This window comes from Muntiacus reevesi, chromosome 6, assembly GCF_963930625.1.
Source record: "Muntiacus reevesi chromosome 6, mMunRee1.1, whole genome shotgun sequence".
In the NCBI taxonomy this organism is placed as follows: domain Eukaryota; kingdom Metazoa; phylum Chordata; class Mammalia; order Artiodactyla; family Cervidae; genus Muntiacus; species Muntiacus reevesi.
The window spans coordinates 92,048,726-92,076,238 of record NC_089254.1 but is presented as its reverse complement, the minus strand read 5'-3'; the positions used below and the strand labels follow the sequence as shown (position 1 = coordinate 92,076,238).

Below are 27,513 nucleotides of genomic sequence, written 5' to 3'. Positions count from 1 at the left end.
CTATACCAATAAAACCTGCAGCTCGGACATTAAAATTTAAAACTTCTGTGCTGCAAGGGATATCATCCAGAAAGTGAAACAGCAACTCAAGAAATGGGAGAAAAATGTTTGCAAATAATTTACCTGATAAAGGATTGGTATCTAAAACATCTCAAGATTTCTTATAACTAGTAACAAGAAGACAACCAAATTTTAAATTGGACAAAGGATTTGAATATATTAAACACATTTCTCCAAAGAAGATATATGACTGGCTAGCAAACAAACAGAAGATGCTTAACATCTTGGCCATCAGAGAAATGCAAACCAAAACCAGGAGATACCATTTCAACCTACCTAGATGGCTATAATGAAAAAAACAGACAAAAAAGCACTGGAAAGGATGTAGAGAAATTTGAACTCTCAAACAGCACTGGTGAGAATGTACAATGCTGCAACTGCTTTGGAAAACAGTTTGGTGGTCCCTCAAAACATTAAACATAGAATTACCATATGGACCCAGAAATTCCACTCCTGGGTACATACCCAAGAAAAACAAAAACACATATATGTACAAAAACATGTACACAAATGCTGACTGCAGCATTATTCATAATATTAAAATATTAGTAAAACAATGATAGCAAAATCCTAAAAGTGGAAATAATCCAAATATCCATCAACTGACAAATGGACCAAAAAGACGTGGTACATTCATACAATAGAACATAATTTAGCTATCAAAGGAGATGAAGTACTAATACACGCAACAACATGAACCTTGGAAATACTATGCTAAGTGAAAAAAGTCACAGAAGACTACATATTGTGTAATTCTATTTATATTAAATACTCAGAATAGGCAAAGTCTACAGACAGAAAATATGTCAGTGGTTACTTAGGTAGGTGGGAATTGCTCACCACAGCATATGGGGTTTGTTTTGCAGCAGGGGACAAAAATGTTCTGGAACTACATGGCAGTGATGGTTTCCCACCCTGTGAATATACTAAAAACCATGTTTCAAGGTGTGATTTGTGTAGTATGTGAACTATATCTCAATAGACTTTTTTTTTAACCATCAGCTGTGGCTCTGAGTTAGGACGCTGAAGTCTCAAACCCTCCCCTGTGGTGAAGCAAAAACATATACAACAGTGAAAAAAGGAATCTGATGTGTCAAAAAGTGAAGTAAATACTGATTCCTGTGGATTCTCACTACCAGGACATCAGCTTTCCTCTTTTGGTTCACTTGTTGTTTGTTTTTCCCTTTCTCATATAAGTAACCTTCAAAGAAGCAAAAGATACACATTCTTTCCAAACACTGAAAATTTCCAACCCTGTAATTATGACAAAATCTGTCAACTTCTTCAAGTGTCCCCATCTGAAAAACCAAAGTATTAAGTTAATAGCTGTTCCAGGAACCTCACACAACTGAAGGATGGATCACGTTAGAAAGGGGACAGAATTAGATGAGGCAATGGTACTATAATTAAAGGGGGAGGAGGGTTCAGGATCCCTTTGTCGGGGTTGAGCAACTCTGAAGACAATGGTTACCTTTTCTGATAGAAAGACGGAGAGAGAGTGGGGAGGGCAGAGGAGTGGGGAGGGTAGGGAAAGAGAATGAGAATGAATCAAAGTGAAGACAGAAACTACTGAAGGATTCCTTCTGGGTTTAGATCTGAAGATGTTAAGTTTAAGGTATTATGTACTGGTACTTGCATATGCAAGTCAGGAGCTCAGGAGACAGACTGATACTGGAAATTTACAAAGTGATAAATATTTGAGGGGATGAGATTACTCAGGGATAATATGCAGAGTAAGAAAAGCAAGCCAGATCCAGCGTCAACACTTCCTGAAATAGCAGCTGTGAAAAGATGGTTAGAAAGCAAGAAGGGAGGAAGAAAAGACAGGAAGGAAAACTGTAGGAAACAAAGAAGAGAAGAGCAACAGAGTCAAGGCCTGGAGGTCAAGACAGAAACATAAAACTCATAGGTCGGTGACCTTGGAGAAAGGGTTCCAGGGGAGCAATGCACGCTGAACTCAGCATCAAGATGAGGAGTGAATGGCCAATAACAAAGAAGAATCCAAGTCAGTCCCACACTTTGCCGAGGCCCACCATTCCTCACCAGCACATATCCGCCTAAAAAAGAAAATGAAAAAGCAAGATGACTCTCTCCCGATGCAGCGAAGAGAGACCAGGCACCACTCACATAAACAGGACACACACTGCACTAGTCTGTTCCAATTTAAAGCTACCAGAAATAAACAGAAATATGTTGTTAATATTCATATACACTCGCCGACTGCCCTCACAGCACTAAACTGAGAAAACAAGTGCTTGCCTTTAGCGGCAGACACACTCAGGATAACCCCCACACAAAGCCCTATGAATGTCATTCCCCACTCCACTCTCCCCACCCCACAAAATATTAACTAAAGAAGAAATAAAACAGGACACTGCAGCTAGCTCAGTTGCTTAAACCCTGTTAGGCTCAAGGTTTTCACCACTGATCCAAAAGACAAAAGAGCAGGCAGAGTTATTAAACTACCAGACAGTCCTTAAACTGAACTAAGAAAAGATCTCAGATATGAATAAGTCTAAGAATCATGGAGATAAGAATTCTCATTAACTACAATTTCTACCAGTCAGAAGAAAACCTCTCTCTCACACACACACACAGAGGTTATTTCCAGAGTCACACACACACAAAAAAAAATAGTATGCAATAATATTCAGTATAACATCACAGTTGGCGAAAGAAAATTTCAGTCCTGAGATGGCAATGTGGTATAAATGCCTATATACAGGACTGGCATTAGAAAGCTAGACCTGGTACCAGCTCTCTGTTGAACATCCATGGGATTATCAACATATCATGAGACTGTTCCAAATCTCAGGCTCCTCAAACACAAATTTCCTCAGGTGAACTTCCTCATTATAAATTGTGAGAATTAAACAGAAAACCCTAAGTGGAAGTATACTGAATAGCAAACTCAGAGCAACAGTAAACCGCTTTCTGTACCTTTAACAGTTACCACCTGGAGCAGGAAAATAGGGAGAGACAAGTGATACTTCAGATGTCCCCATGGGCCAGTGGCATCTCTGTTCTTCCCCCAGCTTAGTGAAGTCCTGCTTGCACTGCCTAAGATACACTAGTACCATCCCAACAGAACCCTTCTTTAATTACGTTAGTGGGAGGCAGGTTCTGTCACTGATAACTAAGAGAGTCCTAATTCACATTGCTCAATCTCTCAGTCATGTCTGACTCTTGTGCAACACCATGGAGCAGGCTGGGGAAGAGGTTCCTGATAAGGCCCCACCAGAGAGGAAGAAGCAGAGTGGAAGAGTTGGAGGAATGCAGCCAGGCTCCAGGCTCCTCTGTCCATGGGATGTTTCAGGCAAGAATACTGGAGTGGGTTGACATTTCCTTCTCCAGGGGATCTTCCCGACCCTGAGATAAATCCTGAGTTTCTTGCATCTCCTGCGTTGGCAAGCAGATTCTTTACCACGAGCAACACCTGGGAAGCCCAAATTCACATTATAAGTAAGAATCAATTCCTTCATCCCTCTCTTGACTGTATAATCCCTCCAAACAAAAACAGATGGTCACAATGGACTGAGAGAAGGGACAAAACAGTGACATGTATGGCCTTCTGGGCCAGTGAGTAAGAACACAGTCCCTGTGGACGTGTGGGGTTCTTCACCATCTGAACCACTGGGGAAGCTCCCTGCTGACTCCTTCTGCAAGGTGCCTACAGCTAAAGCTATCATGATGGACAAGTCTCTGAACAGTGAGGCAGGAGCGAGGTGATGACAATGGTGGCAACAATAAGGACCACGACAGGGACCACGACATCACCACGGCTACATTGCTGACAACAGGCCAGGCGCTGCACGGAGCGTGCACTTAATCCGCAAGCCAACTCTACGAGAGAGGCACCATTTGTATTCCCCACGTCATAAACAAAAAACTGAAGCTCAGAAATAGAGAACAAAGTGATCAGCTTGGGACAGCATTTGTTTTAAATGGTGTTAGGGAAAAAAAAAAAGGAACTAATTCAAGAAAAGAGACAGAGTTATTAGTACTGTACGACATTAGGGAAAGCAAGGCGGCCAAGAGTCAATGAAGCTGCCCATAATGCCTCTACCTTCTCACTGCCAACCAGTTTTTACCTCTGGCACGCTACTAATTCTCACAGAAGTCCCAAGTCAGCATTTTGCTCAATATAAGATATGTACATTACTCCATGTAAAACAGATAACCAACAATTACCTACTTTACAGCACAGGGTAAACAGTATACTATACTTTGTAACAACCTGTAAGGGAAAGGAATCTAAAGAATGGATATATATGTATAACTGAATCACTTTGCTGAATCACCTGAGTCTAACACAACACTGTAAGTCAACTATAAAGAATAATATAAATATAATATTTATATTATAATATTTATATTATATAAAGAATAATAAAGAAGAAGGGGGAGAGAGAGAAAGGAAAGAAGGAAAAAAGAAGACCGTCTTCAGTCCTTATTCACGAAGGTACAGCACTTGCTTCTGCTGACCATGTTCTCCTCCTCGAAACACTGCCTTCCAGCAAATGTTCCAGCAAGGTTATCACTTGCCCCAGCAAATCAGAGGTTTCACTCCTCCAACTCTTCCACTCTGCTTCTGCCTCTCTGGTGGTGTCTCATCGGGAACCTCTTCCCCAGCCTGCTCCTTAAAAATGCTGGCAACTCTGCTCAATCCTCACACTCGCTCTAGGTGAGCTCATTCACCACTCGCTAATCCTCCCAAACGTATCTTCTGTCCAGATGGCTCTCCTGAGCTCAAATCCAACATCTCTTAAATAAAACTCATCATTCTCCTCCCCAAACCTGCTTTCCCACTTACCTAAGTCAGTGAATGGGGTCACTTGATCCCAGCAAATCATCCTCCCCTCTCCCTCTTCCTCAAAGTCAATCAATTACCAACTTCTTTTATTTACTGTCTCTAGAATGGGCTTCACCCCATTGCCACTGTTGCTCTGCTAGCATAGGCCTTGTTTTCTCTTCCCCGGATTGCTGAAACAGCCCTTAGAGGAGCTGCCTTTCCCTTAGTCTTCACCTCCTCCTCTCTAAACTGTAAACTCAATGAGGTTAAGAATTGCCTGATTTATCACTGTATTCCAGTATTTGTCATAAGAGTAAGCATATGACAGGCAATAAATATTTGTTGAATCAATGAATGAAAAAATGAGCTCTAGCAGATGAGAGAGATGGAGACGCGATTGCAGGTAACAAGTGATGAGGAAATACATATTAGATATTATAACCTCCTGGCTTTAGCACCCCACAACAAAAAACATTTCACACAAAATTCTCTTCTCAAAAGACAGCCTTATCAACCTGAATGCAAGAACCAAAAGAAATATAGTTACAAGATGAAAGATATATGCATTCAGAGCTAACTTGAAAAATAATGTAATAAGATATATCTTCTGTTTAAAAAAAAAAAAAAAAAACAGGGAAGAGTCAGATGAAGCAAGTATTTGTTCTTTAAACATCCTTCCAATTACCTGGCAGGTTTTGAAAATAGCCTGCTTACAGAGGCAAGCAAAATGTTACCTATTCCCTTAGGTATCCCACTAACTTCCTACCCAGAGCTGTCCTATGCAGCTCATGTTGGAATGCCACTATGAAGAAAGGCAGAGGAGTAAGAAGAAAATGTCAAAGAATAGTCACAGTTGCACAAGGCAAGAAATGTCTATGGTATAAAGCTATATCCTCAAACTGTGAAAAATGTTCAATATTTAAGGTGAGATTCGACTATCGACTATCTGAATCTAAATTTAACATCCAGGGAACCTTGCATTAGTCATTTGGCTGCAAAACCCATTTTAGGAGCCAAGAAGTCACCTTACTTGGTCACGAAACAAAGACACACACACAAGGTGGAAAATCAGTTTTGTTCTACTGCATATCTGCTAAGACCTTAATGTCACGTTCTGCGTTTCCCACGGACAGACAAAGGCAATAACCACAGAATATTTATTTCCCTACCTCCATGCTCTAAAAGACAAGAAAATACTAACCTCTGAGCTTAGGTTTTCTATGAAAAATTAAAAGAAACTGATCAATATCAAAGTGATCTTAGTTTTTACACTCCCATATCTCACATACACATTTTCATAATAAGCTTGGCTGAACTTGTATTTTTCATTTCAAACAGGACGCAGATGCCATGTAATCTTCAAGGTTATCTAATACCTACTTTCAAGGGATGAAAATTAGTTTCACCACTTATTAACAACAATCTTCACATAAGAAGAAGTTACTATTTAAGGAGTGCTGACTAATTCTCCATCTGTGCTATGAAAAGAATAGGGAAAAAACGATTAGCAATATAGGATGGAACACACTGAAAATGAAAAGAACTGGGTCCTGGTTCTAGTAACTTCCTTTCTGTGTCACTTCCCTACTTGTCAAGTCAGCCCCTGGCTCCCAGTCTCTGAATTCTTAGTAGATGACCTCAAATGAACTTCTAACATGTGGCAAATTACTGACTGAGATTAGAAAACAAACCCAGGCACTCTTTCTTTGAATTAAAGTGTTAGAATCATTCTTTAAAAGCCTTTGCCAGGACAGTCTCCTCAACAAAAGGTAATGAGAAAACTGAATAGTCACGTGCAAGAAAATGAAACTGAACCACTCTCTTAACACCCCCCCTCACACACACACAAATCAACTCAAAATGAATTACAGACTTGAACCTAGAACTGAAACCATGTAACTTACATGAAAACACAGGGATAATGGCCTCAACATTAGTCTTAGCAATGACTCTTTGGATTTCACACCAAAAGCAAAATAAACAAGTGGAACAACATCAAATTAAAAGGTTCTGAACAAAGAATGCCAGCAACAGAATGAAAAGCCACCTATGAGTGGGAGAAAATATTTGCAAACCATTTATTTGATAAAGGGTTAATACGCAATCTATAAAGAACACACAATTCAATAACACAAAACACAATCCAATTAATGGGCACAGAAACTGAATAAGACTTACTTCCAAAGAAGACATACAAATGGCCAAAAGGTACACAAAACGGTGCTCTACATCACTAATCACCAGGGAAACGCAAATCAAACCTACACGGAGGTCACCTCACACCTGATAGAAGGGGTATCATCAAAAAGACAAGAGACAGGATGGTGGGAGGAGAGAGGTTCAAGGGGAGGGGGGCATACGGATATATATAATGGCTGATTCACTTTGTTGTACAATAGACATTAACACTATAAAGGAATTACACTCGAAAAATAAAATATAATTTTAAAAAAGATGACAAGTGTGGGGGAGGAAGTGGAGTAAAGGGAACCCTTGTGCAGTGCTGGGTGGGAAAGTAAACTGATGCAACCACTGTGAAAAACAGTATGGAGGTTTCTCAAAAAATTAGAAATAGAACTGCCACACGACCCAGCAATCCCACTTCTGCATATATATCCCAAAGAAATGAAAACAGACTCTCAAAGAAATATCTGCACTCCCATGTTCATGCAGTGTTATTCACAACAGCCCAGATACAGAAACAACCTAAGTGCCTGTCAATCAATGAAAAGATAAAACACACACACAGTGGAATATTATTCAGCCATGAGAAAGGACATCCCATCATTTGCAACAATATGAAGTGGACCTTGAGGGTATGAGGCTAAGTAAAATAAGTCAGACAGAGAAAGACAAACACTGTATGTGTTCACTCATATGTGGAAACTATAAAAGCCAAACTCAAAGGAATAGACCAGAGTGGTTAAAGGGGAAATGGTGGTCAAGGAGTATAAACTTTGAGTTATAAGACGAATAAGATCTGAGGAGCTAAAGTAAAACATGGTGTTATAGTTAATACTGTATTATATACTTGAAAGTTGCTGAGAGTCGATCTTAAAGTTATCACCACCAAAAAAGAAATGGTAATTATGTGAGGTGATGCAGATGTTAGCCAATGGTGGTGATCATTGTGCAATATTTAAGTTCATTAAATCAACATGTTGTACACCTTAAACCTACACAATGCTATCTGTCGATTACATCTCAATAAAGCTAGGAGGAAGAAAAGCCTTTCACCCATTTGAAAAATAATATATTGTCATAACAGAACATTGGAAAAATTATTCACAAATCCACTTCTTAAAGACAAGAAAAGTTATGATTTCAGGTGTCTATTCTTATCACTTAGTCATATATTAGTCTTTAGTACAAGGATGTACAAGGTTTCTAGGGGAACTGTCTAGGTACCTAAGTCATCAGTCTACATCTCAAGAGAGCCAATTAAAACTCATTTACTCTGTGGCAGCTGATCACACTTCTTAAGGAGTCCGGCTGTCACTGAGAGGGCTGCCACTGATCACAGCAGGGAGCATGGGTGGGAGAAGGGATGTGTGGCCGTGAATACCATTCTTCTGAGGAAGGACAAAATCAGGCCCAGGAAATGAGCTAGGACCACCATCCTTATGGAAGCCAGAAAGCAAACTTCCACGGCAGATAAGAGGCAACTTCTCTGAAATCCACCATCACCAACCAGCTTTGTGAACTGACAGGTGATTGCGGCTCTCACATTTGCTTGGGCAAATCTGAGATTCATAACAATGCCCCTGCCTGTGATGAAGCCAACAGTGAGCCTCACTCAGGTGAGGCGCCAGATGGCAGGCTGCTCTGCAAAGCATAAACGTTACAAAACTGCAGAACTCCGTGATGTCTCTAATGTTATAAAGAGTGTTCTCAAATTTTAGCATACGTACAGTCGTCTAAAGTAGAGACTCCTGTGGGCCCTGCACTGAGGGATTCCAATTTAATCACTTCTCCACCATGGGGAAAATTTGCATTTCTAAATCTCAAGTGACAGTGGTATTGCTGATCCTTAGACCCCACTGTGTGTACTGCTGCGAAATTTTTTTAATAGAAAAATTGCTTACTCTTATTTAAAAATTATCTTCTTTGCATTTTTCTTATCTATTCATTCATTAAACTTCCTGGGCATTTAGTATGTGCCCAGCCCTAAGTCAGGCTGCAAACAGAAAGTGAACCCCCGTCTTACAAACTTACATCTCAACCTGACTAGAGAACATAATGAGAATATGGGCCAGGAGCTAGAGGAGCCCAGAAAATAGGAAATATAGCCTAAGAAACACACAAAGGTACTTGAATCACATCTGACCTCACTCCTAAACATCACCAAGGGAAGAATTTCATTTGACCCAAGTCTGTTTTTGTGTGTTTTTGCTACAAGAAAGAGTCAGTGCCAGTTTAAGTGAGGAGTATGTCTATATTAAGACACCAACAAGCAAGAAGAAAATGACAAGATCTAAGGCAGTTCCTACCATCCGCCAAATAGGGAAGTGGCACTGATGCAGCATGAAAGCTAACACCTAAGTAACATTATCAATAATCTGAAATGTACATTTTATCCATCATTTCCTTAAACTGACCCAATCGCTAATTGAACTTCCTAGGAGAAGGCAATGGCACCCCACTCCAGTACTCTTGCCTGGAAAATCCCATGGACGGAGGAACCTGGTAGGCTGCAGACCATGGGGTCGTGAAGAGTCAGATATGACTGAGCGACTTCACTTTCACTTTTCACTTTTATGCATTGGAAAAGGAAATGGCAACCCACTCCAGTGTTCTTGCCTGGAGAATCCCAGGGATGGGGTCACACAGAGTTGGACACGACTGAAGTGACTTAGCAGTAACAATAGTATGCAAAACAAGAGAAATCAAAAGCCAGTGTTTTGCTTTTACCCTGACAAATGCAAAACAAAGATTTAAGAAAAGTTCAACACTGAGTAAGACCTCTGCCCCATTAGGCCAAGCACCCTTTCTCCAGGAGCTATAACCAAAGGACAACATAAAATAGGAAGAACAGCTGTCCAACCGCACGTTTACCAAAGAGCTATAAATATACCCATAACATGGGTAATGTTATTAATTCACCTGATATGTCAAGAAGATCTCATCAATGAATTTAAGTCTTATAAGAAAGTATGTGGATTTGGGACCAGTACTACCTTTCATGGTAATAAGCTGTATATTTCAGTCAACAAACAGTGTAATAAGTCCCATAGGTAAAGAAGCAGTTCCTTTCATTTGTTCTAAAAATATTTCAGTTAGGCTGCGGGGAATTACATTCCAGTTGAGGAATAGTGGGATTTTTTTCTGTATGTCTCTGGTCATCTTATTCATACCCTTCAGTGTTTAACAGTTGGGTGTATTTAGAGCATATTCTCACTGATATGTGTAATCAGAAGTAGAGATTTAATCAAATGGAATCATAATCACTGAAGTTAAATTTACTTGCTTCCCACTTGCTTGGATTCGAATTAACCACTCATCCAAATTACATCGAAGCTCTCCCTGATTTCAAGCAAGTGAAAGTGCTACATACAGTGCTTGGGAATGGCTACAGGAAACCACCAGGACAAACGCCTGATCTTGCTTCAAAGTTGCTCTTAAACAATTTTTCCGTAAAATAAAATGGCCAATTTCACCAAATCCTGTATTTCGGATATTTCAGTTCAGTTCAGTTGCTCAGGTGTGTCCAACTCTTTGTGATCCCATGAACCGCAGCATACAGGCCTCCAGATATTTAGAATAAGAGTAACCAATAGAGAAATAAGAGATGAAAGGAAATGTTACTTATTTGAAAAACATATGCCTGACTTTAGCCACAGATATAAAGAAATCGTGAGAAATATTTCGCTTCTCTTTGCAGGAGCACTGTACTTGTACCACAAAACTAACCTTGGGACTGGAGCCTTTAGACGTCTCAGAGATAAAACCACTTTTTAAGACTGGCCTATTAAAACAGCATGCCTTCATTCAAGCTCTGGACTCTGAATTTTTAAAATACTTGAAAATACATTTTTCCAACTTTTAGAGCAATAATTCAGTGTATCTCCACAAATCTATATCCTATGTAGACTGAGAAATCAGGAGGGAAAAAAAGTTTTAGGAAATGAGGCAAATACCAACTATGAAGAAAAACATGACTATAAAGCAGATAAGTAAATGTGGCAATTATTTAGCCAGCATTCATCTCGCACTGACAATCCATTACATGGCAGATACTTAGGGGGCAGAAATGAAAAGGGTATACAGTTGATAACAATACAATGTAATACGTGCTACAGATGTTTAAAAGTAGCATGGCCACTCCTTCAGATACCAGATCTCTCAAAATCATAAATACTAAGACTGTACTAGAAGAAAGTTTGGAAAATTTTCTGACACAAAACCCAGACCCTTTAAAAATAAAATATTAATAAATACAATCTCATAAAAATAAAAACAATGTATACAATCAGACATCATAAAGTCAAAAGAGAAAGCAACTGGTGGGAAATTACAATATAAATTCCAAAGAACTAATTTTCTTGATATATAAAGAGTTCCTTCAAATCAATAAGACAAACATAATGGAAAAATGGGTGTTCACGGAAAAGGACATAAAACACTATTTGACCATTGTATTACTGAAAATTTCAATATTTAAATAAGTCTACTTTTAGGAAAGGATAATGAACCATCCTGCACCTATCACCCTGATTCAACAATTATCATTTAACATTAATCTTGTTTTAGCTATCACTACACTCACCCTCAACCCAGATTATTTTGAAGTAATATATCCAGATATAACACAAATACCATAACAAAAAAATTTATTACACAAAGAGCAAGTTTAGTCTCACTCAAATTTTCTCTAAAAAATACAAATCGAAACCACCTTGAAAATACAATTTTTCACTGATCAGACTGACAAAGATAAAAATGTTCATAGTACAATTTGTTTACTAGGGAATACAGGACCTCTCAAACATTACTGATGACCTGAAAACTTCGTATTATCTCCAAGAAAAGTACACTTGGCAATAATGATCAAATCTAATCAACCATAAAACTCTCATCAGCCAGCAAAAAAAAACCCTGAAAATGGCACATCAAGAATTGGATGCTCTCCTTCTCACATCTTACATGTCAATGTCAAGGTAACTGCACAACTGGAATAACTAGTAGTAACTAGAAGTAGGTGCTATCAAATGAGTGGAGACAGCATAAAAAAGTAAAAGCTGCCTTACTTATTCAAAACATACATACCATATACCCTAATGCCTACCGACCCAGACCAGATTGCATTCCCATGGTTATATGCTCTTAGGGCACATTTGCTCTTCCTCCATGGCACTTAAACACAATTTGTAATAATACAGTTATCTAAGGATTCTCTGATTAATGCCCTTCTTCCCCTCTAGACTTTTAAACTCCATAAGGATGGGGATCATTCATATTTGTTTCATATTTTAGGACAGTTCCTGGTCTATGACAGATATTCAATGTAAGTGGAATTCATTGTCTCATTCAAAAAATATTTATTATGGGTCTGGTGGACACTGTGCCTACATTCTAAAGATATGGTGCTGAACAAGGCAAAAGCATTCTCTCTGCTCTTGAAGCTTCCATTCCAGGAACAGTCAAGAAAATCACATATACACACACACATCACAAAAAGCAACTTAATGAACATGATCCAGTTGGTCTACAAACAGGGATTGTATTTTTCCACACTAATACCTCTGATCAGAATTCCCATTTGTAATGATTTCTTTCTTTCTTTTTTAATATTTACTTTTATTTATTTATTTGGCTGTGCTTGGTCTTAGCTGTGGCATGTGGGATCTAGTTCCTGGCCAGGGATCGAACCCAGGCCTCCTGCTTTAGGACCACAGAGTCTTAGCCACCGGACCCCCAGGGAAGTCCTATAATGCTTTCTTTTGACTTAAATAACCTGTGTGACACTGTAAATTAATTCTTAAATAATGAATTTAGTTTTCACATTAACTTAACAGCTGCAAAATTGGTGGAGGGGGACCCACAACCTCACTATCCAAACACAACTATTTTTAGCATTAAAGCATATTTCTCTCCCATTTTTCCCATGAATCTTTCCTCAATACCACAGTGAGCACAGAATATGCAATGTTCTCTTTTTATATCAGACACTTAATCTTCCATCATTCATAACAGAGATGAAGGTACAGGGCAGAATGATCTTCCAAAAGGGGAACGGGTCTCCCTGGCAGTCTTGGCATCCACCTGCCCGACCAGCAGTTTTACCAAGGTGGAAGGATCCTTGAGCACCTCCCCATCCTGCTTTCACTTTTAAATAGGATCGTTTTCAAATGAGTCGAGTGGTTGTTACAACATGCCAATCCTTCTCTTTTCCCAGTTCTTCTCTCTTTCATATTCTTGACAAGCTACAACAGCTTTGAGAAGATTTTGTTTCTTCACTGTATTCGTCATGCTTTTCTTGCTGTTGTTTAGTTGCTAAGTCGTGTCCAATTCTTTGTGACCCCATAGACTGTAGCCCACCAGACTCTTCTGTCCATGGGATTTCCCAGGCAAGGATACTGGGGTGGGCTGTCATTATCTTCTCCAGGGGACCTTGCTGACCCAGGGATAAAACCTGTGTCTCCTGCATTGGCAGGCAGGTTCTTTACCACTGCACCACCAGGGACTTATTTGCTAAACAATAAAGAACCTCCTCCAGCTTTTTTGAAACAAAAATGACAGGAAATGTTCATGAGCTAGATTTTTGAAAAGAACCAATAACTAAACTAGGCAGTGGGACTTGAAGAAATTGATTCTGAGCTGCACAGGTTGCAGGCCACACCAAGCATCTGAAACTGAAGATACCACCTGGCTTCTGAGGAAATTATGGGTAGCAGGTAGTTCTGGGAGATTTTAAAGCACATGTTATCCTAATGTCTATCAAGTTGGTGACAACAGTAGTTGAATATTTTCCTTTCATAGTAAACAGAGGTTTTAAGACACTAGAAAATGCATAGAAGGACAAAATATTTCTCCTATAAATAGACAATAGATATATTGGGGGTCAAAAATAAAATAAAATAAAATGTGAGGGACCTGGTGATTTTTGAAAATTGGCTGTCAAAGTATCCGGGCTCTGCAGGAAGAGAAAGCAAAAGAGAATTCACTCGTCTGGTTCCCACTACTTTTCTAGAGAAATAGCACACAACATTAATTTGCTTTCCATAAAGACAAATGAAAACAGGCCTGCAATGCATCACAGAAAATATTTAAGATGCTGCTGCTGAGCAATGAAACTTCTAGGAAAAGTTATATTCTGGTACCTAGCCTCAGAGTAGCAATTATATGCTAACAACTGGAACAAGTAGGGACTAATGGAGAGAAGAATTTTGTGGAAGAAGGATGCATGGTTCTTTTGCCTCTGCTCCATCTTCCTTTAAGGAAAACAAACTCTTGCCCCTTTAGGATAAGATTCCTTGAAGGGTAAAAGAGAATAATAATAATGCAAACTATTGAGACTTGGCTTCTCTCTAAAATAGTATCACTGACACCTCCCAGTACAGTTTAACGCGAAGTACCATGCAAGCTTCAAGAATTATCTGCCAACATCCTCTCTAAAATTCTAGACCTCTAGAATCAACACTGCCATCACTTTGGAATGAAGTTTCCCAGGTAATTAATTCTTTGAGTTTTATAGCATTTGTTGGCACATAGGCACTACAGACTTGCTCCAAATTATCAGTTATTTGGAAAATCAACTCAAGAATTTAGTCTTTGACTTTCAAAAAGAATGGTTGAATCAAAACATTTGCTTTCTCTGTGCCATTGTATAAAAAAGAGTTTTGGCCCCAAATTTCAGGTTCGTAGACTTTGTAAAATGGAGATCATGTTATAGGCATGAAATTGAGACAGCTTGTTCGCGTGCCAGTGTCCAATATATCCTGCCTACAAATGCCTCTAAAATACTGACAAAACACGAAACTTGAAGGGAAAAAACCCTCCTGCTGACTCATTCTTCACAGAGAAACATTTATTATTTCCTGGGGCAGTATTCTAAATTTCCACTTCTATTGCTGTAATTTCCACTTGTGAATTTTGGAAGGGGCTGAGGGAAGGGAAGCAGAAGAGATCAAAATCCTAGGAAAGATGCATTGCTTTTAAGGGGACTGTAATGAGAACTGCAGAAAAGTTATTGATCCGTGCCCTTTTCCTTTTATTTCCGTATATATTATAATCGCGCTGTTTCCCCATGAAAGTTAAGTGTTTTCTTCCAGGGACTTGCAGCAACAGGGTAAATAGCAAATCAGAATTCTGGAGTGTTCATTAGTAAGGAGGCAAAAGACCTTCAGGAAAATCCAGGCTCCGGACAAAGAAAAAAGACAAGCACAGTTCAATCTGGAACCATTCCCAGCTTCTCTGGACCACAGTGTGAAAGATCAATGAACATGAAAGTTGACAAAGGAACCAAAAATAAACAAACTTATGTATTCATACACAACAAATGCATGGAATGGTACTGACTGGCACTACTCTAACAAACTCTAACCATATAACCTCATCAAATGAGACCTAGCCTATAAGACAGGTATTAATGGATTGGCCAAAAAGTTCATTTGGATTTTCCCATAACATCTTATGAAACAACGAAAGAACTTTTTGACCAACCCAGCATTTTCCTCAGTTACAGAACTGAAATTCAAAGTCAAGTCTGCTCAACTCCAAAATCCATGCTTTTCCAAACATGTGCTTTGACATACTCCATGGCAGAAGAGGGGTAGAAAATGCTTTCTTTACCAATTGCACTTTAGAATGAAGCTTACAAGAGAATTAATTTTTGAAGTTCCAAATTGGGAAAGGAGTACGTCAAGGCTGTATATTGTCACCCTGCTTATTTAACTTATATGCAGAGTACATCATGAGAAATGCTGGGCTGGATGAAGCACAAGCTGGAATCAAGACTGCCAGGAGAAATATCAATAACCTCAGATATGTAGATGACAACACACTTTTCATAGAAAGCGAAGAACTAAAGAATCTTTTGATGAAAGTGAAAGAGCAGAATGAAAAAGTTAGCTTAAAACTCAACATTCAGAAAACTAAGATCATGGCATCTGGTCCCATCACTTTATGGCAAATAGATGGGGAAACAGTGGAAACAGTGGCAGATTTTATTTTCTTGGGCTCCAAAATCACTGCAGATGGTGACTGCAGCCATGAAATTAAAAGACGCTTGCTCCTTAGAAGAAAAGTTATGACCAACCTAGATAGCATATAAAAAGCAGAGACATTACTTTGCCGACAAAGGTATGTCTAGTCAAAGCTACGATTTTTCCAGTAATCATGTGTGGATGTGAGAGTTGGCCTATAAAGAAAGCTGAGCGCCGAAGAATTGATGCTTTTGAACTGTGGTGTTGGAGAAGACTCTTGAGAGTCCCTTGGACTGCAAGGAGATCCAACCAGTCCATCCTAAAGGAATTCATTCCTGAATACTCATTGGAAGGACTGATGCTGAAGCTGAAACTCCAATACTTTGGCCACCTGATGCGAAGAACTGACTCATTGGAAAAGACCCTGATACTGAGAAAGACTGAAGGCGGGAGGAGAAGGGGACAACAGAGGATGATATGGTTGGATGGCATCACTGACTCAATGGACCTGAGTTTGAGCAAGCTCTGGGAGTTGGTGAATGACAAGGAAGCCTGGCAAGCTGCAGTCCATGGGGTTGCAAAGAATTGGACATGACTGAGCAACTGAACTGAAATGAATGTGTAATTAAAATCAGTGTTATTTAGAAAATCCAAAGGATATAAAAAAACCTAAGTAGAATACATCAATTTCCTCAAAAATTTAAAGTACATCTGGGGGACTCCACACTAAGTAACCTATTATTTCTCTTTAAATTTGCTTATCTTCTTTCTAAAAAAGTTTTTAAAGTCCTAAGTACAAAAAGTAGAACTGCCTTCACAACACACTAGCCTGATTATGATATTGCCTGGAACACACAGTCCAGCACCTCCCGGGAGCTCATATTATTTGAGCAACTCAGAAGAAACGTCTACTTTGCCCTCTGTTCTCAGATAAAATGGTAGTTTCCATTGGCCTTTCCCCCTCTGAAGGCAAATTCTTGCCTCGCCCATATATGGTACCCATGGAAGGTTGAGGAATAGAATAGAGAAGCAGGAGGGACAGAGACCCACATAGAGTGAATCTTGGATTTTCTAGGAAAGCCTCAATTTGAAAAATATTTTCCCATCATCAGATGACACTAGAGTATTAAGCTTTAAGCCCAGTGTATGACAGTCAAGAGAGTTAGAATCAGAGGATGATTTCGGTTTTCCCCCATGAAACAAGAATTATGAAATCCAAACCTTATTAGTTGTTTTAACTACATAAAGGAATTCCGGAGACTGATTTGTCTATTGTCAAATACAGCACGACCACACATTGAAGGAGAAAGCACAGGACAGAGGAAAGACCAAGGACTTGCACTCAACTCCAAGACTAGCCACTTGTTCTGTGACCTTGAGCTAATTACTTCATCTCTGAACCCCCAGTTTCCTTAACTGTAAGATGTGGATACTAAGTAAGTAGCTCAAAAAGTTGTAATGAGAATTAAATAAGGTAATACACATAAATTGCCTTGAATACAGTTTAGTGCTTAAGAAATATTCAATAACTGCTACTTTCTTACATTTGAGTATGGACAACTCAACTACATCCAATACCAGCTGCGCTATGCTCATTCAAACTGTTTTCACCAATCTGAGGTTGTATGGTCCACAGCATCCAAAGTTCAAGAAATAACATCAACTTGGTACATATACAATGTAACGTATATGTAATATACATATGTTATACGTAATGTATATATATATATATATATATATGCATATGTATATGTAATATACATATGTTAGAACATATACATGTTATATATGTGTGTTATATATGTATATGTAATATACATATTTATAACATATACATGTTATATATATATGTTATATATGCATATGTATATGTAATATGTTATAACATATACATATGTTATACATAATATACATATGTATATGTAATATACATATATGAGTAATACAGTGGAGTATTACTCACCCATGAGAATGAAATAATGCTATTTGCAGCAACTTGGACAGACCTAGAGAGAGTCACTGAGTGAAGTAAGTCAGATGGGGAAATATCTTTTGACATCCCTTATATGTGGAATCTAAAAAGAAATGATACAAACGAATTTACTTATAAAACAGACTCACAGACTTTGAGAACGAGCGTCTGGTTGCCAGAGGGGGAAAGGCTGGGGGAAGGGATAGTTCGGGTGTGTAGGATGGAGACATGTACACACTGCGGTATTTAAAATGGATAACCAACAAGGACCTACTGTATCACACAGGGAACTCTGCTCAATGCTATGCAGCAGCCTAGATGGAAGGGGGGCTTGGGGAAGAATGGATACATGTATTAATATAAGTATGGCTGAGTCCCTTTGTTGTTCACCTGAAATGATCACAGTATTATTTGTTAATTAGGTATACTCCCCAGTACAAAATAAAGTTTTTGAGAAAAAAAAAATAACATCAACAAAGAGTCGAACATGACTTAGTGACTAAACAACAAAGATACATATAATACTTATTACTCCCTATCCTTCAAAAGGTATAGTAAACACAATTAGCAAAAACCTACCTTGGTTGGTTCTCAGCTGTGAGGTTCTCTCCCCTCTGATAGTCACTGTCGGCCACCTGGGTTGTAGACCTCTTCACAATTTGCTTAAGTTCCTGCTCCAAGCGTTCTGTGATGGCCTTCACTGTCTCTGGGATCTTCTTCAGTTTGGCCAGCCCCTTGATGAGGATGCCCATAAAAAGGGTGCTGTTCTCCTCTGGATCCAACTCCAAATCCTCCTTGATGTCCTGGAGGTTTAAATCCTTCACTGCTATAAAAAAAAAAAAAAAAAAGAAAAGAAAAGAAAAATCAATCAGTAGCCACAGACTGCATAACCACATCCAAAACCAGCATGGGTCTGAATAGATACATGTATACGTAGGGATGAGTCTCTTTTGCTTTTCACCCGAAACTACCAAAACATTGTTAGCTGACTCTACCCCAACACAACATAAAAAGTTTAAAAAAAAAAAAAAAAAAAGATATGGAAATAGGATTAAAAAAAAAAAAAACCCAGTATGGATCTAAAAAATGGGACCACTCCCTTAAAAGGAATCATAGACGTTTTTCAATTAAATCTAATTAAATTATACTTACACAGTAACTCTCAAAGAATCACAAAAAAAAATTATGTTCCTCAAATTATACCCAAGCCATCAGTTAATAAGGGGTAGAAACATTAAAAGTAAGCAAAACCTCACGGAAAATTTTCTACACTTCTGCAATGAGTCAGTTGGTTCGTGACATTTATCAACATTCACTGTTTATAAAATGCCATACTTGATGCTGCAGAATTCCAAAGAGCCACACTGCAGTCTTATATTCGTATTTGTTAATTAGGAGCGATAAGTAGCTTGATAAAAAGACATAAATACATGTGGAAAAGAAAAGACACATAAGTTAGAAGTATAAGAGAGTAAGAGATGAAGAAAAAGAGAGGAAAAGCAGTATGTACAAGTGAAACATCTGTGAAGAATAGAAGAATATTCCCTAAATACAAAAAAAAAAAAAACCTTACTATTTTTCTTTAAATACATGTCTAACATAATATCATTATCTACTAAAGACAGGTCTTGCCAATCCATGGAAGTTTTCTGAGTAGATCTTTAGACGACAGCTTTCACCTAAACCATAAGGTTTGGGGATGAAAGAAATAGCTTCTAACACTGGCTTTTAACCCCTGTGGGAGTGGAAAGAGGGCAGGGCTGGGATCTGAGACGCCTGTCATCTACTGAAAACCACAGGCCTTTCCCTCAAACTAACAAACATACAAGTAATACTTCTCATATAATTTCAGGGGTTTCCACAACAACCAGAAGAATTACAGGTTAAAAACCTCTCGCCTAAAAATAATTTTCTTATTTTACGAATGGTGGACTACAATAGACAAAAGCAAAAGTGAGTAAAAGCCTAAGGATGGACCCTAATCCTCCCCTCTCTCCTTCACTCTTCTAAACACCTTAAAGGCTTTTAAAATGTGATCCCTTCAAGACTTCCCTGGTGGTCCAGTGGTTGAGAATCCGCCCGCCAATGCAGGGGACACGAGTCCGATCCTTGGTCCAGGATGCTCCCATATGCCGCAAGGAAACTAAGCCTGAGTGCCACAATTGCTGAAGCCCACACTTCAAAATCTTTAGAGACTTTTGAATTTTTAAAAAATGTGGCTCCTGAAAGACTATGTACATTCTTCTTCACTAGATTCAAGCTCAACTATACTACAGACCCAATCAAAGTTCTTCGGCACCACTGGAGTATTTTGTGTTTTTTTTTTTTTTTCTTTTTCTTTCATTTATTTTTATTAGTTGGAGGCTAATTACTTTACAATATTGTACTGGTTTTTGCCATACATTGACATGAATCAGCCATGGATTTACATGTGTTCCCCATCCTGAACCCCCCTCCCACCTCCCTCCCCATCCCATCCCTCTGGGTCTTCCCAGTGCACCAGCCCCGAGTACCCTGTCTCATGCATCCAACCTGGGCTGGTGATCTGTTTCACTATAGATAATATACACGTTTCAGTGCTGTTCTCTCAGATCATCCCACCCTCGCCTTCTCCCATAGAGTCCAAAAGTCTGTTCTATACATCTGTGTCTCTTTTTCTGTCTTGCATATAGGGTTATCGCTATCATCTTTCTAAATTCCATATATATGTGTTAGTATACTGTACTGGTGTTTATCTTTCTGGCCTACTTCACTCTGTATAATGGGCTCCAGTTTCATCCATCTCATTAGAACTGATTCAAATGTATTCTTTTTAATGGCTGAGTAATATTCCACTGTGTATATGTACCATAGCTTTCTTATCCATTCGTCTGCTGATGGGCATCTAGGCTGCTTCCATGTCCTGGCTATTATAAACAGTGCCGCGACGAACATTGGGGTGCACGTGTCTCTTTCAGATCTGGTTTCCTCAGTGTGTATGTCCAGCAGAGGGATTGCTGAGTCATATGGCAGTTCTATTTCCAGTTTTTTAAGGAATCTCCACACTGTTCTCCGTAGCGGCTGTACTAGTTTGCATTCCCACCAACAGTGTAAGAGGATTCCCTTTTCTCCACACCCTCTCCGGTATTTATTGCTTGTAGACTTTTGGATAGCAGCCATCCTGACTGGCGTGTAATGGTACCTCATTGTGGTTTTGATTTGCATTTCTCCAATAATGAGTGATGTTGAGCATCTTTTCATGTGTTTGTTGGCCATCTGTATGTCTTCTTTGGAGAAATGTCTGTTCAGTTCTTTGGCCCATTTTTTGATTGGGTCATTTATTTTTCTGGAATTGAGTTGCAGGAGTTGCTTGTATATTTTTGAAATTAATCCTTTGTCTGTTGCTTCATTTGCTATTATTTTCTCCCATTCTGAAGGCTGTCTTTTCACCTTGCTTATAGTTTCCTTTGTTGTGCAAAAGCTTTTAAGTTTAATTAGGTCCCATTTGTTTATTTTTGCTTTTATTTCCAATATTCTGGAAGGTGGGTCATACAAGATCTTGCTGTGATTTATGTCAAAGAGTGTTTTGCCTATGTTCTCCTCTAGGAGTTTTCACTGGAGTATTCTGAAATTTATTTAGGGAAGAATGAAAATATCCCAGTATATGGAATAAGTCCTTCTAACCACTGGATAAAGTCTCTGAAACCTCTACTTCAGATAGTATGTGTGCTATTCCCCTCAATTTTTTCTTTTGCTCCCAACTCATAAAATGCACTAATGTATAAACTTAATGACTTCACTTCACTTAATGACATCCATGATATAATTACTTACACAAATTTGTCCCTAAGTGAATAAGCCCTCTACAGATTATCCATAATGCTGTTGCCTTAACTTCAACTCACTAGACCCCTGAAACCCACAAGAGAGAGGAAGACAGAATGATCAAATCCATATGGTTTCCTTCACAGCATAGAGGGCATCTGATAATACAGTAATTAATTTTAAATATTTTAATACTAGCAAACTGGGAGTAGAACCAAGAAGCTTTCAGCCTCTAAACTGACATGACAGTTCTGAAGCCAAGTGAAAAAAAAAGTCATCAATATTTCCAGTCATGACATTCCAAGAACAGACATTTTAGTTACTGGTTTTGCTTTACACATAAAGAACTGGACACCTCGGGCCGCAGAAGTACTCCATCCTGCAAAACCAACCTCAACAGCAAAGTACTTAGCGCCCAGGGAGCCATCTAAATGCAGCACGACAGAGAGGGGAAATGAAGCAAAACCTCTAAGCAGAGCTTTAGGCAGGGAAAAAAGTAGTAGAAATTCAGCCGGGACAGAATGGTCTTCACGAAAGAGCACATGAGTCACAGACAGGACATATCAGAGGGCCACCTAAACGTCACAACCTGCACACGTGCTGAGTGATGACGAGTGCTGGGTGATAAGGTACACGCAGCTGAAATCAACAAGCCCCTAGACTACATGGCATACAGATACTTATATGCACACTAATATGACAGATAGCCTATTAAAAATAATAAGCAAGGTATGAATAATAAAATGCCACAGCCCCAAATGGCACATTTGCTTACAAAATTATCTGTTTGTCTCCCGAAATCTCCTAGAGCATAAACACTGAACAGAGCCAATATTAATTAATTTATATTATCTATTTCACTTGCATCAGCTGAAAATTAAAAGGCGTTTCTAAAGAATAACATAATCAGCCATGAAGACTCATCTAATAATCACAAAAACCCAGTGAGGTCAGATAGAATTAGTGATGCTTTAAGGAAAAAGTCTTGTACAAAAATAATTTAGCTGAAACTCAGCAAGTCTTCACACCACCATTAGAACAAAACACACATATTTCAAAACTGATAAACCCTAAGTCACTCTTTTTTTAATTAGTTATTTTACTTTACAACATTGTATTGGTTTTGCCATACATTGACTTGAATCCGCCATTTGTATGTACCTCTACTGTTATAACATGTATTCAGTGTTTTAGAACACTTTAAAATTAGAAATACTTTATACCTTTCCCAATAATCTTATCTTTGATTTTTTATATTTACTTTTTTTTTTTTCCTTTTTGCTGAGGACTTTATCAAGTGAGAACTTCTTGAACTTGGTTTAGAAGACTTTAACCTATAGGACTGTGTTAAATGTTAAAAGACTTTGATGTCTTTTAACCAATTCTTTCTACTGAAATGTTACTGGTCCCAGTTGTTTCTTTTAGACACACACATATTACTAAACAGGCAAACAGATAAGACAGGGCAGACAGACAAGCATATATATCTACACCTCTGTGGATATGTGGGATCGTGGAAGGTGGGTTTAACTAGGATACTATGGTAGTCACAATAGAATTAACTAGATACTATCTAAGGTCTTTTCAAGCTCTATCATTCCCTAATTCTATTAAACCATAGTTAACTCTAGGCATCTCTGGTTCCAAGGCCTACAGCTAATTATAAGAGCCCATTTAGTAACAGACAAGCAAGGTGAATAGTCCATTTATGCAGCTAAATATCTTATAAAATAAAACTACTTTTTAGTTCATCAGTAAATATAGAAAGCAATCTAGACCAGCCCCCGGCTGCTTTATTTTTCTCAGTATGTTTGGTAAGAAGATAGGTAACACAAGTCAGGCCTATACGCCGCATGTCATTAAACTGCAGAAGGTAAGGGCCCTGGTAATACACTTTAACCTTTTATTGAATATGCCATTTTAAGGCATAAGAGTTAATGGTAGTGTTTCCTATAGAAATTCCTATAGATGTCACTCCTTACACTACACAGGGTCCATAAATTATGTAAAGTTCATATATATGATTTCAACCTATAGAATTTACATGCTATATTCAAGAACATTATCCCTGTTTAAGAGAACTATCACTATTAATCAGAATTCAGCATTTTAAAAAAAAACCTTCAAAAAAATTACCAAGCCTAATTAGACCACAAAGTATCAACAGAACTGCACATTGTCAATGTTGCCCTCACTGTTCTGAGCCTAGCCTCAGAACATTGACAATATTCTTAAGGGGAAAACAAGAAAGTTACCGCTTAAAAATAATTCTTATGCTTCTGATCAACCTGGCACTGTAAACTCATATCTAAGATACACAATCTGCTCAAAACTCAATTATACATAAAATATAAGCTAAGAAATTAAAAAGAAATAGTTAGCTCAAAATTGACAACATCACCTCTGCGGACAAGAAATGCAAACAAGTGGAGCCAGAGTGTGTGTCCAATGAGCTCTGGGTGGAGAAGCACGCAAAGGCAGGCAGGACTTGGCCAACGTAGAGCTAGAGCCTTAGCATGCTCCAGTGGACAGCTGAGATGACAAAAATCCTTTGAAGGCTGCAAGCACAGGACCAAACCAAGCTCCAGACCCACACTGGTAGGCTACTGGCCTCATCAAATCCTGATCCTCCATTTATGCCCCAGTGGAGCGACTTGGTCAACCACTTATCTTAAATACCATTGGGTTCACCAATGAAAAATTACCTCTAACATCTTTTATTCTAATTAATGCACCCACTGCTGCATATTGAGAGAGTACTGTCTGATGCACTGGTTGCCTCTGGAGTATAGAATCTTGATTAGGGTCTTTCAAATGTTAACTAACTACCCCCAGAGTGTGCATTCCTGATTAAGGTACTTCAAAACTGTTAACTAAGCACCCCTAAGGTGCAGATTCAATTACTTTAAAGAAAACTACAGACAATATAATACCCCACTCCTGAAAGGAGGCTGCCAAAAGCTGTTGACAGCTGATGCTACTGGGGGCATCATTTCCAAGGAGCTAAAAGATTTTACAGCCTCAGCATATGGATAGTTTCAATTCAGAGGTGAAGATGGAACCCCACATTGCATTGAGTTTTGAAAACACAATGAACATACACTGATCCTTCCATAGTGAAAGTGGGCTGAGGGGAAAATGATGATATGTTTGGAGAGAAGGTAGAGTGAAATACTGTTAGGATAAAAAACAAAACTAACATCTGTTGAATCAATTTCATAGGTGATATCAAACACTCAGTTCAGTTCAGTCACTCCATCATCTCCGACTCTTTGCAACACCATGGATTGCAGCACGCCAGGGCTCCCTGTCCATCACCCAACTCCCAGAGATTATTCAAACTCATGTCCATCGAGTCAGTGATGCCATCCAACCATCTCATCCTCTGTCATCCCCTTCTCCCCTCACGTTGAATCTTTCCCAGCATCAGGGTCATTTCAAATGAGCCAGTTCTTCCCATCAGGCAGCCAAAGTATTGGAGTTTCAGCTTTAGCATCAGTCCTTCCAATGAATATTCAGGAATGAATTCCTTTAGGATGGACTGGTTGGATCTCCTTGCAGTCCAAGGGACTCTCAAGAGTCTTCTCCAACACTACAGTTCAAAAGCATCAATTCTTCGGTGCTCAGCTTTCTTTATAGTCCAACTCTCACATGCACACATGACTACTGGATAAAAAGCATAGCTTTGACTAGATTGACCTTTGTTGGCAAAGTAATGTCTCTGATTTTTAATATGCTGTGTAGGTGGGTTATAAATTTTCTTGCAAGGAGCAAGTGTCTTTTAATTTCATGGCTGCAGTCACCATCTGCAGTAATTTTGGAGCCCCCAAAAAATAAAGTCTCTCACTGTTTCCCAATCAATTTGCCGTGAAGTGATGGGATCAGATGACATGATCATAGTTTTCTGAATGTTGAGATTTAAGTCAACTTTTTCACTCTGCTCTTTCACTTTTATCAAGAGGCTCTGTAGTTCTTCACTTTCTGCCATAAGGGTGGTGTCATGTGCATATCTGAGGTTACTGATAGTTCTCCCAGAATCTTGACTCCAGCTTGTGCTTCATCCAGCCCAGCATTTCTCATGATGTACTCTGCATGTAAGTTAAATAAGCAGGGTGACAATATAAAGCCTTGAGATATTCCTTCCCCTATTTGGAACCAGTCCACTGTTCCATGTCCAGTTCTAACTGTTGCTTCCTGACCTCCATACAAATTTCTCAGGAGGCAGGTCAGGTGGTCTGGTATTCCCATCTCTAAGAATTTTCCAGTTTGTTGATCTACACAGTCAAAGGCTTTGGCATAGTCAATAAAGCAGAAGTAAATGCACATTATATTGCCTAGAGCAAAAAGGATGCCCCTTTGGGCAAAGAGTAGCAATCAATGGCAAAGAGGCTACTAGAAATGTAACAGGGATACAGGATAAGAGACAAGGAACAGATGAATAAATTGATCGTTAATATTAATACTCACTAAACTTTATTAGGCTACAGTCTGCTGTTAACGTATGATTTTGTAAGTTCAATGGCCCATAGAGATAGAATGATATAGTAGAAAGAACAAAAAGCTTGACATCACTATAAATTATCATGTCTTGTTGCGTGTTCTCTCAATTTCTTCAAATGTGAAGAGGAGATAACATTATCAAGAGAATTGTGCCTATTAAAAGAGATGATATGAACACCAAGGCAAACACCAAATGTTTTAAAAATAAAAATGAATTTTTAAAACCTCTAGCTTTACTAACACTTCAGGGTTCCTGAAGACAAGGATGGTGGCTTAGATCACAATTTCTCAACATTTCCTCCGGAAGCAAAAGAGAACAATAAAAATAAACGAAATTCAAAAAAAAACATGCTTTCAGGATAACTTGAAAGACAGAAATTGCCCCAAATTCAAAATAACTAGAAATAAAAATAAGAAAAAAAATCACCTAATCCCAGAAAGTGTAATATCATGCTCCTCTCCCACCACTTCTTTGCCACAAGTCTTTGTTAGAAGCAAAAGTATACTGTGAAAAACTATAATAAAGAAATTTAAAGAGAGTTAGTGATAAACCTAAAGACTGATTTAGAATCAAAGTTTTGGAAAGACAAAGTCAACCCTAAGTTTCAAAACTAAAAAGGTATACAAGCAGATCACAGCTTGAACTATAGGGACTTAAAAGCAAACATAATTTGAAGGAGCAGTGTTTGAAACACATAACCTCTTAGAGAGAAATGAGACAAAAAGAGATAAAAGCCCTTTGGCTATGGGAAGATGAACAGGAGAGTCATGATTCAGAGAGCAAACAAGCTTACCCCGCCACCAAAATAAAAGGTCCACTAAAGACGAGAGTGAAAAGTTGGCTTAAAACTCAACATTCAGAAAACTAAGATCATGGCATCTGGTCCCATCATCTCATGACAAATAGATGGGGAAACAATGGAAACAGTGAGAGGCTTTATGTTTGGGGGGCTCCAAAAATCACTGCAGATGGTGACTGCAGCCATGAAATTAAAAGACGCTTATTCCTCGGAAGAAAAGCCTTGACCAACCTAGACAGCATATTAAAAAGCAAAGACATTACTTTGCCAACAATGATCCACCTAGTCGAAGCTATGGTTTTTCCAGTAGTCATGTATGGATGTGAGAGTTGGACTATAAAGAAAACTGAGTGCCAAAGTACTGATGCTTTTGAACTGTGGTGTTGGAGAAGACTCTTGAGAGTCACTTGGACTGCAGGGAGATCCAACCAGTCAACCTTA

At 38.7% G+C, this 27,513-nt stretch overlaps 1 protein-coding gene across 2 annotated transcripts in view; it reads right to left on the bottom strand.

The window, feature by feature from the left end:
- The window catches only part of EXOC4 (exocyst complex component 4), a 799,876-nt gene that overhangs the window by 695,184 nt on the left and 77,179 nt on the right, over nucleotides 1-27,513 (bottom strand). The window contains exon 6 of one of the 2 annotated variants that reach the window (XM_065939451.1): nucleotides 18,548-18,794. In XM_065939451.1, coding sequence (XP_065795523.1) covers nucleotides 18,548-18,794 — 247 coding nt within the window. The remainder of the gene's footprint in view (nucleotides 1-18,547; nucleotides 18,795-27,513) is intronic. The other variant, XM_065939452.1, reaches the window with a different exon arrangement.